This window comes from Sinocyclocheilus anshuiensis, unplaced genomic scaffold (assembly GCF_001515605.1).
Source record: "Sinocyclocheilus anshuiensis isolate Anshui unplaced genomic scaffold, SAMN03320099.WGS_v1.1 scaffold412, whole genome shotgun sequence".
Taxonomy (NCBI): Eukaryota; Metazoa; Chordata; class Actinopteri; order Cypriniformes; family Cyprinidae; genus Sinocyclocheilus; species Sinocyclocheilus anshuiensis.
Genome location: NW_015558661.1, coordinates 426,031 through 444,489, shown reverse-complemented (window position 1 = coordinate 444,489; position 18,459 = coordinate 426,031). Strand labels below are relative to the sequence as shown.

The 18,459-nt window shown below is 37.9% G+C and overlaps 1 protein-coding gene across 1 annotated transcript in view; it reads left to right on the top strand.

The window, feature by feature from the left end:
• Window positions 1-597: 597 nt before the first annotated feature.
• Window positions 598-18,459, top strand: part of LOC107681154 (malignant fibrous histiocytoma-amplified sequence 1 homolog) — a 30,918-nt gene continuing 13,056 nt past the window's right edge. Inside the window, 3 exon segments of the mRNA XM_016477346.1 lie at window positions 598-1,886; window positions 1,889-3,429; window positions 3,564-3,945. Coding sequence (XP_016332832.1) covers window positions 1,025-1,886; window positions 1,889-3,429; window positions 3,564-3,945 — 2,785 coding nt within the window. The 5' untranslated portion in view covers window positions 598-1,024.

The window sequence follows — 18,459 nt, the reverse complement described above, 5'->3', positions numbered from 1 at the left end:
TAATGTACTGATGTTGTAAAATGTTTTATTAGTGCATGTAATTATGCAATTTCTCTTAATATTTCTGTTGATCTGATTAGATATCAGATGGCAGATGTCCAGCAGATGGCGTCAAATAACACTTCTAAATAATCGTAAGCAACACAAAGCCCACCATCATCAATAAAGTCAACAAGGAGACAGGCGGACTAATTGGCATGAATTTGGTTTGTGTTTAACTTTTGTAATTTGTATTTATTTCCAGGTTGTACAAAGACTAAAGTCCCTTTCATATCGTAGGCAAACAGGATTCAGTCTTCATGTGATGTTTTGGAAGAAAGCTATTATTTACATTGGGTGGCGCACGGTCTTATGATGTTACAGGATGTTACATACTGTTAGTAAAACTGAAACAATAGAAACGAAGTTACTTTCACATACCACCTTCACTGCACGCGACGCTACTAACAAACGCTATTATTATCGATACCGCTGTTAATACGCGACGCGTGCTTCGTCACCACCTAACTGACCAATCAAGGCTTTTGTTTATGCGAGCGTTGCGTTGCTCGCGCGGAGAGAAGGTGGGGCTTTGACGCAGTGCTGTTCCTGTGAACGTTCACTGTTGGCTGCATGCGCAGAGAATAGGCGGAGACACACAAGGAAAGACTACAGCAGCCACCACTGCCCTTCTTTCATTCTAACTCACTGGATATGTATTAGATTTTTTCTCTCATGTGGTATCAAAGGACGCGCTGGGCTGATGCGACTTTTGATGCGCGCGTGTGGTTTTTATCCTGCGGTCGATGGCGCAGATAAAGAGGATGCGTGAAAGAACACAGCCCAGCCCTATTTTCCTGAATGCGATTGAATGGAACTACATATTTTCGGATGAAGATGAAATCGGCATGGTCTAAATGTTGGTTTCATCTGGATTGCTGTGCGGAGAACCCGAATCGATAAAGCAAGTGAAAGCGGCACTATGCTGCCTAAGTGATTGATCACTGTGCTCAATGAGAACAAGGAGAAGCACGGCTTCGATACGATGGCTGAGGAAAATAACCTGAAGACAGCTAGATTATGGAGGGATGCTGCTTTGCGCTCCAGGAAGCTGAGGAGCAATCTGAGACAGCTGACCCTCAGCACCAAAAACTGCCAGAAAATTACATTACCCGAGGACATAAAGGAGATCGAGGTCCTCAATCTGGGCAACAACTCCCTTCAAGAGCTTCCAGAGGGACTGGGCTCAACCCTAACCAGGCTTCGCATCCTTATCCTTCGAAGGAACAAGTTTGCAACAGTTCCCACTGCAGTATTTCAACTTAGTCAGCTGGTTGAATTAGATATCAGTCACAACTGCTTGAACCACTTTTCAGAAGATATTGATCTTCTCAAGGGGCTTATAAAGTTGTGCATCAGTCATAACAAAATCCAATACCTGCCATCTCAGATTGGCACTTTGCAAAATCTGGAGGAGCTTGACATCAGCTTCAACGAGCTGCATGATTTCCCCAGGTCCTTTTCACAGCTCAGGAAGCTCAGAACGCTCGATGTGGATCATAACAAGCTACAGCGTTTCCCTTCTGAAATACTTGCCCTCTCTGATCTGGAGGAGCTTGACTGCTCTGGGAATAAACTAGAAGGTCTTCCGGGTAACATCATGATGCTCCAATCTATTAAAATCTTGTGGCTCAGCAGCACTCACCTCTCGTTTTTGCCTGAAACATTTTGTGAGCTGCAGAACTTGGAGAGCCTGATGCTTGATAATAATTTCCTCACAAGCCTGCCGCAATCGTTTGGGAAACTGCAGAAACTGAAAATGCTCAATCTCTCCTCAAACTCCTTTGAACATTTTCCTCAGGTTATCATCAAACTCACCAGTTTGGAGGAGTTGTATTTAAGCCGGAATAACTGACGTTCCTCCCTGAGGAGGTAGGACAGCTGTGCAATCTTGCTAATTTGTGGTTGGACAATAATAGTATAAAGTTTCTCCCGGACTCTATTGTAGAGCTAGGGAAATTGGAGGAGCTGGTTTTACAGGGTAACCAAATCGCCATCCTCCCAGACAATTTTGGAAAACTTGCCAAAGTCAACATCTGGAAGGTGAAGGATAATCCTCTCATTCAGCCTCCGTATGAAGTGTGCATGAAGGGGATCCCCTACATAGCTGCCTATCAGAAGGAGCTTGCACATTCCCAACCTGCTGTAAAACCCAGGCTTAAACTGGTTTTGATGGGTCAGAAAAATGCAGGGAAAACCACACTCAGGCAGTGCATTGTCAACAAACCGTCAGATGCCAAGATGGCCATTGGATGTAGGGGTATTGACGTGACGAACTGGGTAGCGGATGCAGATCGGAGTCTTGCATTCATTGTATATGATTTATCTGGTAAGCAGAACTATGATCTTATCAAACCCTTTTTCCTGTCTCCCGGAGCACTTTATGTTTTGGTGGTGAATCTGAAATTGTATACATCAAAGAGCTTCTACTCCCATGTTGGCGGTTTCCTCCACCTGCTCAGTGCCAAGGTGCCACATGCAGTTGTGTGCATTGTAGGCACCCACAGTGAATTATGTGAAGAGGTTGAGGTTGAAGAAAAGTGCCTGGATATTCACAGACAGATTTCGCTCCAGGAAAAAATGGACACTGAATGCCTACAAGTGCTTGCCCTTCAGGTTGACGAAGCCCTTGAGCAAGGTTACGACGTTCGGACTTCTAGCCCCCATGTTCTGTTTTATGGGGTCACAGATAAAAACTTGCGACGTAAAAAGTCTCAGTTGCAATATATGCTCAACAATCGCCTACAAATCCTCTCTCCGGTGATTTGCGTCAGCTGCATGGTGGCTCATAGAAACATCCAGCATTTGAAAGAGAAGCTCATGTCTGTCGCCGATCACAGGGAGATTTTCCCCAATCTTCACAGAGTCCTGCCAAAGTCATGGCAGATGCTTGAGGAACTGCATTTTAAGCCACAGGATTTATGGCTTTCCTGGTGGGATTCGGCCCGGTTTGGCCTTCAGGCTGGGCTGACGGAGGACCGCCTGCAAAGCGCGCTCTCGTACCTACACGAGAGCGGTAAACTTTTGTACTTTGAAGACAGCATGACGTTGAAGGAATACGTCTTCCACAATCTACCCCGGTTTATAGCCATCTTGAATGTGTTTTTTCAGAGAGACCTCGCTGCAATGCTTGAGAAACTACAGGCTGAAGGAGACGATGGAGATAGCATCAGGTCTACACAGATGCACGGTCACGTGGAGGGGTTTCTGTTACATGGCTTGCTGCCGTCAAATGTGATTCGATTGCTGCTTAAGCCCCTGGTCCAGACACAGCAGGACTTGCACCTGATCATGGAACTGCTGGAAAAGATGGGCGTTTGCTACTGTGTCAACAAACCTCGCAGCAAGCCGCTTAATGGGGCCACCGTCTGGTATAAGTTTCCCAGTCAGGTCAGCAACGAGGAGCCCCATCCTGAGGCATCGGCCAGCGGGGGCTCGTCGATCCCTGGTCAGTTCTTCTCGGTTGAGCAGCTGCAAGCAAGCCACTTAATGGGGCCATCGTCTGGTATAAGTTTCCCAGTCAGGTCAGCAACGAGGAGCCCCATCCTGAGGCCTCGGCCAGTGGGGGGTCGTCGATCCCTGGTCAGTTCTTCTCAGTTGAGCAGCTGCAGATTGAATACAGGTTTCCTTTCTTCACCCCTCTTGGACTTTTTGCACGGTATAGCGTGCAAATCAACAGCCACGTGGTGCAACGGTCCGATGGAAAGCATCATATCTTTGCCTATCGGGGTAAAGTGCCTGTGACGGTGAGTTACCGGCCCTCACGGAGCACGTGGAAAGCCATTATTCCCTTAGTGGAGGAGTTAAATGTTCTTCTGCAGGAATGGCCTGGCCTTCACTATTCTGTGCATGTCCTGTGTTCCAAGTGCCTGAAGAGAGGGTCCCCCAATCCACATTCCTTTCCAGGTTAGTGTTCAGATTTGATTGTGCTTGATATCATGCGTTGTTCCTAATACATCAGTAAAGCCGGTTCTGTAATCAGCGGTAAATCTCCATCACCTGCGTGCTTTCACATTGAGCAGCATTAACTACACAGAGCTGTTGTTCACTGATGAGCTGCGCAAAAAATCGCGCGAATATGAACGTGGTTTAGCGCAGCTCGTCAGTGAACAACGGCTCTGTGTAGTTAATGCTGCTCAATGTGAAAGCACGCAGGTGATGGAGATTTACCGCTGATTACAGAACCGGCTTTACTGATAAGATGCGCGTTAAATATCGCATGCGATTAATCGTGCAGCCCTAGTTCTGACCCTTTCCAGGTCTTGTTTCTAATACCGTTTGTGACCATAATTTCTTATTGCCACTACATGTCTGCATTAATGCTAAGGAATAGTTCACTCAAAAATTCAAATTCCAGATCGGTCCAGACTTGTATGACTTAGTGTCTTCTGCAGAGCACAAAAGAGGATATTTTGAAGAATGTTTTAATTGTATTTGCCTATACAATTAAAGTTAGAAGAGCCCAAATCAACTTTGGACCCCACTCACTTTTATTGAATGGACAAAAAAGTTCTTTTTTTTTGTGCCACAGAATAAAGAAATACATAAAGGTTTGGAATGACCTATTGAGCGTGAGTAAATGATGACAGAATTTTAATTTTTTCGAGTGAACTATTGCTTTAACTTAATTCAGAATGGGGTGTTATGATGGAAAACAAGCTGTTAACCAGATATGTTCATTCATTTACAGTTTAGAGACTTATTAAAATGTTTTAGTTTAACACTGATATGCAGTCATAAACCTATCAGGCATGTATTTCAGAACAAATAAAGAGTAGCATTAATTCTGCAGTGATGAATAAGGTAATCTTTGCAGTGCTGTCACTATGGAGGCGTATGTCTGGGTTTATTGCCAAGTAAACACTGATACAATAAAGGGTGAATCAGTGTGAAATGAAGTCATGTTGGAATGGATCTAGGCTAAACAAAGAATGAGCATGGCTGGGGGTTTGAAGCCACACCTAGAAACACAAATTAGATTGAGCTGACTGCTGTGCTGCTGAGAACACAGACTTGCACATCCACAGCAGTGGAGAGGGTCACCATGGTAACATCATATGCCTTTCTTCATGGGATGCAGATTAGGTGCAGCAGCCACTGGCATATATAGTAACCTAGGTTCCGGTATATATTTTTAAATATAAAATAAAAAGAATGCTTTTTTTATACATGTATAAATATTCTTGGGGGTCTTGTATTCTGTAGTTTTGCACCCTCTTAGACTTAGGTGCCATTATTGTATTGGCATCATGTTCATGTGTCTGTAGACAATTTGGGGTTATTAAGTGTAGTTACAAAATATTGCATAAAGATGTATAGGTTAGGTTCCCCTAGGCCTTGGTGTCTTCCATCTTCATTTATGAAGGCGTCACAAACCTCCTAAGTTTCTGAAAGTGTAAAATGTTGGCGTGAATTCTTTCTGGCAAACTACATAGTTATTCTTACCTTTAAGGAGCTCGCTGAGTGATATTTATATATGCTGTAATTTGTTGTGTTTATATCCAGTGTTGAAATAGGCACATTTTTAGTGTTATTTTAAAGATTAAGTGGTGCTGGCTTATGTTAGAGATATACCTCATTGAACACACCATGCCCATTTTTGCCAAATATCAGTCAAACACAGCAGTCAAATGCCCAGTTTCATATGTCATTGCATTCTAATGGTTTCACACCTCCTGGAAACGAAACATGTTTTATTATGACACAAAGTACAATGACTCCATAAAAGATGCAGTCACTTAAAGTGTCTGAATATCATTGCATTAAATAAAAGGTCTTACCAATTTAAACTTTTAAACGAATGATGCTCAACCTTTTCTCAGAAATAATAAAAAAAAATTTGCAACTATTTCTGATTACCTTTAATTTTACCTTTTTAATTTTGAACAGTATATCTGTTGTTTGATAATTTAAAACCTACTAAATGCATTTTTTGTGAAACATTTGTGCTATATTTCTTTACAATAAATGCCACATGATTTTTTTATTATGTAATGTGACAGTCATATGCGTAGCCTAAGTGTAGCCTAAATGTCCAAATATGTTTTGGGCCCATTGTATTTTAAAATGGTCAATGCATGACGGTACTATGTCATTTGTGCATTACATTGTGCATATTCTGAAAAGGTGTCAAGTTATGATTCAGTGTTGCTAAATAATAGTGCTGTCAGTCAATAAACATTTTTTTCTGAAATGAATCGCGATTAAGAGCTGCCGCTGCTGAACGTGATGCGGATCTGACACGCATGTTTTAATATGATATGATACAGGCTACAGCGTGCACCGCCGTATTTGTATGTGCAATTGAAGAGCACGTGCAACGAGCACAGTATAACACTGACAGGATCGGAAAATGTGTTTTTTTTACTGACATATGGCCTGACAACATCTCATATGACCGCAGTTCATTGTTGTTTTACTGAAGCTGCCATGTTACCTGTACCGTTTAACTAGCAGCTGTCGCTGATGCGAAGTGGAGTGCGCGTCTGAAAAAATCCTGTTTGATGTGGTCGTAAAGACGTTCTGCATCTTAAATAAATGCAATTCTTGTCAAGAAAAAAAAGAGACTGAAGCAGCAGTTGTAAGTGGGGTGGCCAACCCTACTTCCGCCCATATGTTAACTGTATTAAATATTTTTAATGCTGTTAAACTAAAACGCAAAAAACAAATCTAACGCTTGACACTATGCAAAAAATATCAAAATATTTATTGACTACGTTTCAGTCGCATGACCTTCATCAGGAATTTTTTAAACATGACATCACAAAGTACACCCTATTTTGTGTTGTCATGTTAAAAAAATTCCTGATGAAGGTCATGCGACCGAAACGTAGTCAATAAATATTTTGATATTTTTTGCACAGATAGTGTGCGGGATTTGTTTTTTGCTTTTTAGTTTTTTGACCTGGTTGGTCTTTGCCTCCAACGCACCTATCTATTGTCGTCAGGTGTGCGGAGTTTAATTGTTAAATGCTGTTAAACTGCAAAAATGAATCGCCTGCACTAGCAGTACTAGTTGCTAGTTGTGCAAAAATATGTTTTTCAATGTTATTCTTGGTCTTTCAAAGTCTTTCTTTTGCAACCTAATTATGTTTCACCTGGAAATCATGTAAAATAGACCAGACGCTATGGCTCATTAGGTTTACAGTAATGTTTTAATCTCCTAATGAAAGAATTATATTTGTATGATGTTTAAATAGCTGGGCAGGATGTCCTCTTAGGCTTGACAGCTTGTTTCCTGAAGTCACATGATGAGACAGGTTCAGGTGGGGCAATTCCTGACTCACAATAGTTCTTAACAGGAGCTCACAAGATGTAAGGGCCCTGTGCCATGGTAAAGACCTGTTTGGCCTGCTTTTAATGAGTGCATTAGCTTGTAAGTACCTATTGTTATTGAAGGCTGGATTAGTTGAGCTCATTAAAGTTAATAGATATCGACTGCATGCTGTATTTGTGGTAGGGATGATAATCTGTTTCTTTGTTTTACCATATACAGGTCTCTAGAGCTAAGTAAAAACAGAACAACTAGTTTAGCTGCAAGGTTTTTTGATCCTACCAAATTTAGGCATGATATTTTTGGCTCACTTGCATGTTGATTCAGTGTTGAAGCTCCACTCTCTGAAAGACTAAACATAGTGTGATGCTCACAGGCAGTTCTCTATTACTTCGGAGTTCGGAGACCCAAAACCACTTTCTTTTTGGATTCATCCCGATGTCCAATAGCAGATCTATCTATCTATCTATCTATCTATCTATCTTTAAAGAAATTCAAACAATAAATACCGTTTTGTTGCTCTTGAATGTGTCGCGATAGATCACTGTAGAGCCTCAGTTCAAGCAGCACATGAACGGATCATCTATTCATATTTGCTAGTTAAAGCACAAAATAAACATGAATGAACATCAGAAGGTATTTTATTTAAACCACAGAAAGACATCTATATATACTACTGCTGGGCAGTATGACCAAAAATTTATATCACAGTATTTTTCAAAATGATACCGGTTTCACAGTATATGACTGTATTTTTAATTTTTTTTCATCCATGACCGGGTGTTAACCACATTTTTTACTGATTGAGAGAGAAAATATTGCAGTAGATTGACTTTTAAAGTTAAATTTTAAATTTTAACTGAACTTACTGGTGGTGGTGCTTAAAATATTGTTTGTCATTTAGTGTTTATATAAAAAAAAAAAGTAAAAAACTAACACTAATACTGATAAGATAACAATACTACTACGAATTCTACTACTAATAACAATGTAAAATGTACTGAGGATTAATGAGCTGCTGGGTTCATGAATATAATAATCACGTTGTCTGTGTTCGCTCAAATTGATTTGCTGAAATCAAAACGGAAGATAATAGGTTAGCGCCAGCCAATGTGATTGCCATTTGTGCATTAGCCCCGCCCACTACCGGAGAACCCGGCAGTTCTTAAAAGCTGAAGACTCCAAAGGAATGCTGTTATTTTGACAAGAAAATGCAACAAAGAATATTGTTTACATGTAACGCGTCAATTCTGCATGTTATGTAAGACTCTCACTCTGTCTCTTTCTTTGCGTTTGTGTGAGATAAAGCGACAGCGAGTCGTGCGCCGTTACACTGGAGTTTACAGTACGTCAAATACAGGTGCGCTTCTGCCATTCAGATGAACTGAAAGCACAGATCGCTTGACGGAGAGCGAAAGTCTGAAGTGCTCAGTCAGAGTGTTTGACGAATGAAAATATATCTGTGATAAACTTAAACTCACACATTGGCGAGCAAGATCTAAGAATTTATTAGCCATTGGCTAATATTAGACATCATCTAGTCGCCCAAAGTAAAGATTTAGTCGCATATGCGAGTGATTTACTCGCATTGTAGTCCCGTCCCGCTTAGTAATACAGCTGTACCCTCAGCACAGTGCAACAATGAAAAGGGACCCCGTCGTGCCTCATTCCAAACATTGTTTTAAGCGACATACATTGCGGTATATTAAAAAATCATATCATAATAAAAATAAACACCAGTATTCGGTATAAACCGGTATACCGCCCAGCACTAATATATACCATTTTTCAAATTTAAGTCCACCAAAGTTAATCTACTCTCCTAGCTGGTTTGTTTATTGGACAAAATGGCGGTTTCTGCATTATGATTGGTTAGATCGCCTGTCAATCAATCTCCCTGCGAAGGGTCAAATAATTTAATTGAATTTTCGGTTACACTTTACTTGAAGGGGTGTGCATAAGACTGACATGACACCTTCATAATCATGACATGACACCTACATAATCATGACATGACACGTGTCATGAATATGAAGGTTTTTATGCATGTTTATGACAACACCTTCATATTCATGACATGTGTCATATCATGATTATGAAGGTGTCATGTCAGTCTTATGCACACCCCTTCAAGTAAAGTGTTACCGAATTTTCTTTGCATCCCTACCTTTAATCCAATTCTGCATTTTGTTTGTACCTCAATTCAATTGAAATTAAGGACCTTAACTGGAATTTAAAAGGCTTTCTATCTCTAGTGTCTGAGAGCTTGTTTGGGTGTTCATAATATGTCACATCAATATTATGACCCATCCAAGTGCACACACACAGCAGTGAACACACACCCGGAACAGTGGGCAGCCAATGCTGTGCACCCGGGGAGCAGTTGGGGGTTCGGTGCCTTGCTCAAGGGTCTCACCTTAGTCGTGAAATTGAAGGTGGAGAGAGCGCTGGTAATTCACTCCCCCCACGTTCGGTGCCTTGCTCAAGGGTCTCACCTTAGTCGTGAAATTGAAGGTGGAGAGAGCGCTGGTAATTCACTCCCCCCACCTACAATCCCTGCCGGACCTGAGACTCGAACCCGTGACCTTCGGGTTACAAGTCCGACTCTATCCATTAGGCCACGACTGTTTTACATCTCAAACAGCAGACTGGAAAGAAAAGCTGGTGGATGTGTTTTGCAGGTGATGTGAGTTTGTTGAATTGAACGTACTCCTGTTATCTTATCTCATTGACTCCTTTATTTAATGAAGAAGTTTCCACATTTGGATGCATGTGCACCTTTTTTGAACGTGATAACTGATAACCAAGTCTATTAATACAAGCAGGTTCTTGAAATAGCAGATTTGTCCTCTGCATCCTTTTAAGTGCAAAGAAATGAAATTGAGGAAATGACTTTTGACAGTTGGCTTGCAAGGCTTGTTACATCCATTTGGTGACCTCAGACAGAGTTTGAAAATGAGGAAAAAGCTGGCATAACCTGTTTGTCAGTGAACTCAATTGAGATGGCATTAGGTACAGTAGCTTGTCTGACCCATTTAGAAACTGAGCCAACTGATATTTAGTCGTTTGGCTCTAGGACTGTGTGTTAGAAATAAGAGCCCGGTTGTTCCCTGAGCTAAATTCAGTCACTGCTCATCAGAGCTGGCCAAAGCACCTGCACTGTCAGCACACTGTACTTAAGTCACAAAAGTCTGCCTGTATCAACTGCCATGGACTTGTATATATGACCGTACATATGTTGTTGTTGGTGGAGTGTGTCACTGTGGTGCCAGAAAGTATCTTATCCTGTCGGCAGCTAGGGCGGCAAGTCTTTTTAGCAGCTTTTCATAGCAAAACTCTGCCCATCACCTTTTCAAGTGACCTCAGCTTGATGGGAACCTTGCTGGTATTTTGAGATATTTTGGACGCCATGTTCAGGGCCGGTGACAGATTAATGATGGCATTTCTGTACAGCACAGTTTAAATGAAAGGTTTTTAAATATTGCAATGTCAGAATTTTGAGTTATAGGCTCACTCTCCCAGATTTGGTGTATTTGATGGATGGAACAAGGCATTTGATGTTTCTAAGGATGTATGGATATTAAAATTCTGCTTAATAATACAATGATAACTGATAAATGGCTTATTTGATTTTTTTTACTAGGCTATTTATTTTAATTTCTTACTTATTTTAATATAGTGCTGTCAATCGATTAATCGCGATTAATCGCATCCAAAATAAAGTTTTAAAGAGGAAAAATATAGAAACTCTTTAGTCATTTTTGAGCGAGATGCTAACGGTCTAATCAGATTCAATGATCTATGCTAATCTGCAGCTAAAAGTGCTACTGCCAGACCCGGACCCGGCTGAATGGATTCGAAAATGGTAAAACTCAACTGTTTAACTCTAGGGGAGTTGGAAAATGAGCCTATTTTCAAAAATAGTGGAGTGTTCCTTTAAGTCGCTGGGGTATATTTGTAGCAATAGCCAAAAATACATTGTATGGGTCAAAATTATTGATTTTTCTTTTATGCCAAAAATCATTAGGACATTAAGTAAAGATCATGTTCCATAAAGATATTTTGTAAATTTCCTACTGTAAATATATCAAAACTTAATTTTTGATTAGTACTATGCATTGCTAAGAACTTCATTTGCACAACTTTAAAGGCGATTTTCTCAATATTTAGATTTTTTTGCACCCTCAGATTCCAGATTTTCAAATAGTTGCATCACGGTCAAATATTGTCCTATCCTAACAAACCATACATCAATGGAAAGCTTATTTATTCAGTTTTCAGATGATGTATAAATCTCAATTTCAAAAAATGTACCCTTATGACTGGTTTTGTGGCCCAGGGTCACATATATAATGTGTGTGTGTGTGTGTCAGTACACATATATATTATGTAAACAAAAACTTTTCGCGATTAATCGTTTGACAGCACTATTTTAATAGTTATAAATGCTATTTTAATAATAAAACAACATTTATAACTTATTTAAATATTTAAGTTATTTAAAAATGTAATATTAATATAATAACACTGTACAATAAGGTTCCATTTGTTAACGTTACTTAACTACTTTAGTTAACATGATCTAACAATGAAAAATACTTCTAAAGCATTTATTAATCTCAGTTCATATTATTTTCAACCTTTACTAATACATTATTAAAATCCAGAAAAAAAGTTTTAAAAGTTTTATCTGTTAATATTAATTGATGGACCTGAGCTAACATGAACTATAATGAATAGTTGTACTTTTATTAATTAACGTTAGCAAAGATTAATAAATTCTGTAACAAATGTATTGCTCATTGTTAATATTAGTTAATGAATTAATTAACATTAACTAATGAACCTTATTATAAAGTGTTACCAAATAATGTACTATTTTGTCTAAATAAATACAAATAAAGCACTTAAGTGAAATACTACAAGTGAATTTAAGCATCACAACATTATAATGAACGTTTATACGATATTAACGTTTCAGATATAAATTTAGACTTTATCACAGTTTTATTGTAAATAAGAAATACATTTATATAAATCTCATTTTAAGATTTGCTTGATTATATTTAACAGTGTGGATTTTCTTTTTTTTGATGTAACTAATCTTTTAAATCTTTTAAAATAATATTTTGAATAAAAAAATAATTTTTAAATGCTACAAGTGATTTTAGGCCGCACAATTTAAGATAGCATAAAAATGGATATTCATTTTACATTTTTTATTAAATATAAGATATAAGAAAATATAAGATTATTTTTACGATTGGCTAATAATTAGGTGTTATTATTTAATTTGTTTTATTAGTCTTATAAATAACTTTTTAAATATAACTTCATCCTATTTGTTGTAAATAAGAGCTAAATTTAGAGAGCCATTGTTCATTAATTGGCCATGGTAAGAAATAATCGATTTACAGTTTCTATATGGTTGGGGTTTTTCCCCTTGACATTAGCTGTCTTCATGATGTAGTCTGCTGAAATGCTTTCCCTGTCTGTTTGGGTACTCGGGGTCAGTCTGATTCCTCTCGGAGATGCCCTCCTGTAATCTCCTTAATGGATTTGACAGGATTACCCCATGAGTGAAAGGGAACCTTAAGGACTGGCAATTAAGTCAAGGCAGAGTTGGTTAAGTAACCACATCCTGAATGGTTACAGGTAATTGTCATAGTATTCGGTGACACCGAGTCATGAGTAAGTTCATATAGTATCATATAATAAGGAAATCAGATGTACACCTGTTTTTACGAAACTACCCTCAGGATAAGAGCTGTTCCCAGATGACTTATGAAAGTATTTTACCTCACAGGTGGAACATGTCAGAACCTGTACCAAGATAAAACATTATGTCTTTAGAACAAGAAGGAATCATGTAAGTCATAAAAAACTCAAGATAAGACAGAATTTATGAGATGGATGCGTTATGATCCAGACGTTGTGGTTGGAACATATGTGGCTTAGAGAGTCGGGGTCAACAGGAGGTTTGGGTGTTTGCAAGTATAGTTCCGATATGTAAAAACCTGTTTCCCTCTATTCTTTTACTGGACCTCCGGAAATTCTGCCTGTGAAAACATTCTGCTGTCGGAATTCTGGGAAATGATGCTGATTTTGAGATTCAGTAATGGTCAGCTGCGGTGTCTTTCTTTGGGTTTCCTTGATTTTTATCTGTGATGACTTTGGTCGTATCACAAAGGCAGTTTTATCTCTTCCCATTGAGACTATTGCCAAACTCTGGAACTTTAGAGTGTGAAAATGAAGGGCTGTCTGTAAAATATTATATTTTAAGTCCGTTTGAATGATGATTTAACAACTTTTCATTGTTCTATATGCTCAATTTTTTATTCCTTGTATTTAGGTCACAGCTCACAGGCGGGAAAGATGGCTATCGTATCTAAAAGTGGAACAGGAAACCCGGGGGTGGTTTTGCAATAATGGATTGGCTCAAATATCAGTCTCACGTGAGCGTGAAAGTGATGGGTCTCTCATTACACGTTTTGTGCTATTCTGTGCAGCTAATGATCTCAAATGTCTGTGTTTCATGGCAGTATTGCTGTGATTTTGTTTAAAATTGCTGGTTATGACAATCTCAGGCTGCCGTTCTGGCTCAAGAAGAGTATGTAAGCTGTGTGTTTGACCTCTCGCCCTCCGTCTGTATGATTTCATGTTTGTTTTGCGTGTTTCAGCCTGAAACCTTGTATTCCCGAGCACCGGAATAACCTGATGCTGTCAATCCTGTTATGTCACTGCGTTCCCTCGAGGTCTACATGTAAGCCTGCAGAATTATCCATGTGACCTGTGCAGGGCTGGATGAGTAGAAGGGTTTGTAATACATGTGCCTTCTCTTTTAATGTTGTCATCACATGAGTCGCATCAGCAGATTCATCTGCGTCAGACATCAGGGGTTGAGTTGATAGAAATAAAAAAAATCCTCACTCTGCTGATTTTTCAGGACATTTTAGTGGATGTGAGGAAACATGAAGAATATTGGTGCTTTTGCTTGATATATTTAGGAAGGGCCCGATTTTATGCACATTCTAAGTCTTGAATAATTGAATTGTTAATGATTGTTGTTCCTCATAAAAACATTTATTGAAACTTAAGATCCATGACATAGTTCAATGTGCATCTAATAAACCAAGCCAGGCAAGAAAAGGATCATTGCCATTAGAGATGAGAAGTACATTAGAGAATATTTTGCAACCCATGTTTGTTACCAACAGATACTTTTTTATATATATTTTTTGTTTTTATTTATCAGTATTTAATTGTGCATTCTAACTTTTTGCATTTAGATGACTTTTGTCAGTGTCTAACACTCACTTAAAGTTAATCTGCAAAACACTAATAATTTAAAAACACTGTTAAATTAAGTAAATCACATAGGACTGATTATCCATTTTTCATACTTATCGTTTTGTGATATGTCTAATTGTTTTATCCATTTTTCTTACTTATAATTTTGTGATCCCTAAATTCATTTGTAGCATTTAAGACAACTGATTTTAGTGCTTTATTTTTTTATTTACTTGGACAACATTTGTATGCAAACTGTAATATGTAGTTATATGTGCAACATATTGTTTTAGTTTGTAAGTTTTTTAAATTATTATTTTAAATTTATTTAGACAAAGTAGTTTAGAATTTTGGCCATTTATCAGTTATCAACCATAACATAAAAACCAGTTATCGGCTTATTACCATCAACCAGAATTTTAATATTGGTGCATTCCTTATTATCATGCTTTTTGCACATGTACTATAGAAAATCTCAAATATTTTAAATACGTAGATCTTCTTTGAAATACCTTGAAAATACCATGGTATATGAATATGGTTATCATAAAGTAACATGAAATGTGTCAAAGTACGAAATATATCAAAGTATTACCATCTCTTTGATTAAAATGCATGATGAATGATCACATTTCTTAGATAAAACAGAAGTGCACAACCTTCCGTCTCTAATCTCCATTTCTGATATTGTTTTGTCGTCACATTTTCATGATGCACTAGATGTATGCTTGGTGCAAGTCAGCATGGCATTGTGACAGTGCAGAAAGCCTTGACAAGATTAAAATATGTTCAAATGCACTATCAGCGTTCACACTGCGTAAGCAGGATTAGATAGCAGCTATCACCCGCGTCTTGTTTCCATCTCTGCTAGTCAGATATTTACGTTTCTTTTAGCCTCAGCTTATTTTAGCCCTGATCGTATCTCTGCCTGCAGGCCTCATCAGATTCTGCTCTGCATCAGTTGAAATAGCACCGCAACCTGCATACTTCACCAAAAAAAATATACCTTCTGAGTGTGTACTAGTCAGAAAACAGCATTTATTGTGACTCCAGTCTTATTGATTTGTGCAATTGTGCATAGCTTAGTTTCTCACGTGGTATTAATGTAGCACACTTCATTTGTTGATTGCACAACATCTGTACTGCCAGCTGCCGCGTGTTGTAGATCTGTCCGTACGGATGAAGTCCTTCAGCCCTGACCTTTGGCAGTAAAAGCAGCATGAACTTCCTCCAAAGGGAGAGATGCTGCTATTCCTGGAAGCCAGTATTCAAGGCTGTTCTGTGGTCAAGAAAGATCATGTGCGACTTGAGAATTTCGGTTAGGGCAAGCATAACGTTCTCATATTTGATTTGTAGGATGCAGGAACGCAGGGTGCAAACAAAGGGAATGTTTATGTCTGCATGGGTGGAATAATTGATGCCTTGTTTATAAATATGTCTAATCGTTCTGCATCGCTGAGAACTGGGTTAAATTTATGAGCACAGCAGGAGTGCTGATCTGCTTCACACTTTCACTTGAATGTGTTAGGCATACATGATTACTAATGCACTGTGAAGTAAACCTGGAACAAATGGAAGATTTGCCTTCAAAATTAAATGAATAAATAATGTATACTTTACCAGCCTTTTATCTGGCTGTGGCTCTGTCTTCCAGAATGGTTACGTTTTTATTTTGACTGTTTGTTTGAATGTTTTAAAATGTATTTGTCAGTCATTTTTTAAGCAACTTTTGGTGTACATTAATAAATGTATTACTACAAAAGTTCAGGTTTAGTGTGGTATTTAAAAAATAAGAAAATGAATACTTAGAAGATAATACCTCTATTCAGCAAGAATGCATTAAATTGTGAAAATTTGGCAGTTAAGACATTTGTAATGTTATAATGATTGCTATTTTGAATAAATGCTGTTACTTTGCATTTTTTGTTCATAAAAGATTCTTGAAAAAATGTATCTCAGTTTCCACACAAATCTTTTTCTACATTTATATTAATAAGAAATGTTTCTTGAGCACCAAATTCGCATATTTGAATGATTTCTGAAAAAATTTTGAAGGATCATGTGACAAAGAAGATTGGAGTAATGGCTGCTGTAAAATCAGCTTTGCCATCACAGGAATAAATTACATGTTAAAAATATTTGAAAGTAGAAAACACTTAAATGGCAGTGTAAAAATAACATGCATTATTTAAAAAAAATAACTTTGATAGTATGATAAGACTCTGCAGGGCTCCAGACTCATTCTTCCCACTGGTCGCTCTTTTGCGACTATCTTTCTCAGTTGGTCGCACTAGCACATGATTTGGTCGCAATATTTATTTATTTATTTATTTTTGCGCTACAACATGGGATTATTCAATGCATGCTGATGAACTTATATCATAGTTTATAGTTATATGGAAACGAAAGAGGTTAACATTCAACCCGTTCTTTTTCATCAGTAGTATTATTTGTGATTTGAATTTTGTGAACGGGAGTTCTTTTGCTGTGTTATAAGCCGGGCTTGGGGTGCTTTCACTTTCACATTCGCAATCTTGTTGTAACGTTTTACAAGAAAAGATAAGTGTCTGTTTTGCTTACATGCATCTACACACCTTTCACTTTTTAAGACTAAAACAAAAGATGGATTCATTGTTATTCTTAATTAAAAAGCACAACAACAATAAAACAGTAAGATACAATGACAAACTAGCTTACAAAACGTTTATTAACAAAAACGAATAAGATGAGGCATGGCAGACACCACATGCTGTATTATATACCCACTAATAACTTACAGAACATTTAGCAAACACTGAGGAATCAAATAAAAAATAAAAATAAAAGAGCCTCCATAGTGTAACGTGAGGTAAACAGCAAAGATAACAAGCTTTTCAAAATGAAAACAAAAAGAAAAGTAAAACTAAACTTGTTGTCGGTGACAGTGCTGCATGTGTTTTTCCCACAAGAATGCCAACATGTTCACCTTCTCCGGTTTAAGAAGCGGTCTTTTACTTTACTTTAGCATGAAAACCATCCATCGTTTCCTCAATATTCGTGTCATTTTTGCTGCGCGCAGCTTCGTGCTCGTGCTGACGTGACGAGTATAAACCAGGCTCTACACTCGAAGCGCTGAGCAGTTCAAACGAGTAGCGCGGTTTCGTTATGCTTTGTTTCGTTTGCCATTTGATGTTTCTCATATGCAACAGAAATGGCAGTGCTTATGAGTTGAACAATGCGGTGGTCGCGCCAGTTTGGTCGCAGTCTGGAGCCCTGCTCTGGTATAATGGTATATTTATAGTATAAATTCAAAAAGTAAACCTTTAAAAATAAACGTGTATGTTTTTGGCAGTGATTTGATCATTTCAGAATACTTCACTGTAAAAAATGATTGCGATTTTAACAGTAAAAGACTGTAAAAATGCTACAGTAAAAACCTGTTAATTGGTTATCAGTAAGTTTCCATGCTATATACGGTGAATAACTGTAATTACATTTAATGTAATTTTATAGTAAAATACTGTTAAAATTACAGATTTTGGAAGTGAAACAGAAAAAGGCATTGTATAATTTTCAGTGAAAATCCGTAAATTGACACTCCCAGAATTCCCTGCATGACACTTCATATTTTATGTGTTTTCGTTGAAATAACTGTTTCTTAGTTTTTTCTTATAAGTTGTGTACATTAGGGTTTTATCTTACATCTAATGTTGTTAAATTAATGTTTATTGCATTATTTCAGTATCATGTGAGTTACCATGATGGTGTTTAGTGTTTGTGTGAATGACACTGTGCACCTTCTATGTATATATACAGGTGCATCTCAATAAATTAGAATGTCGTGGAAAAGTTCATTTATTTCAGTAATTCAACTCAAA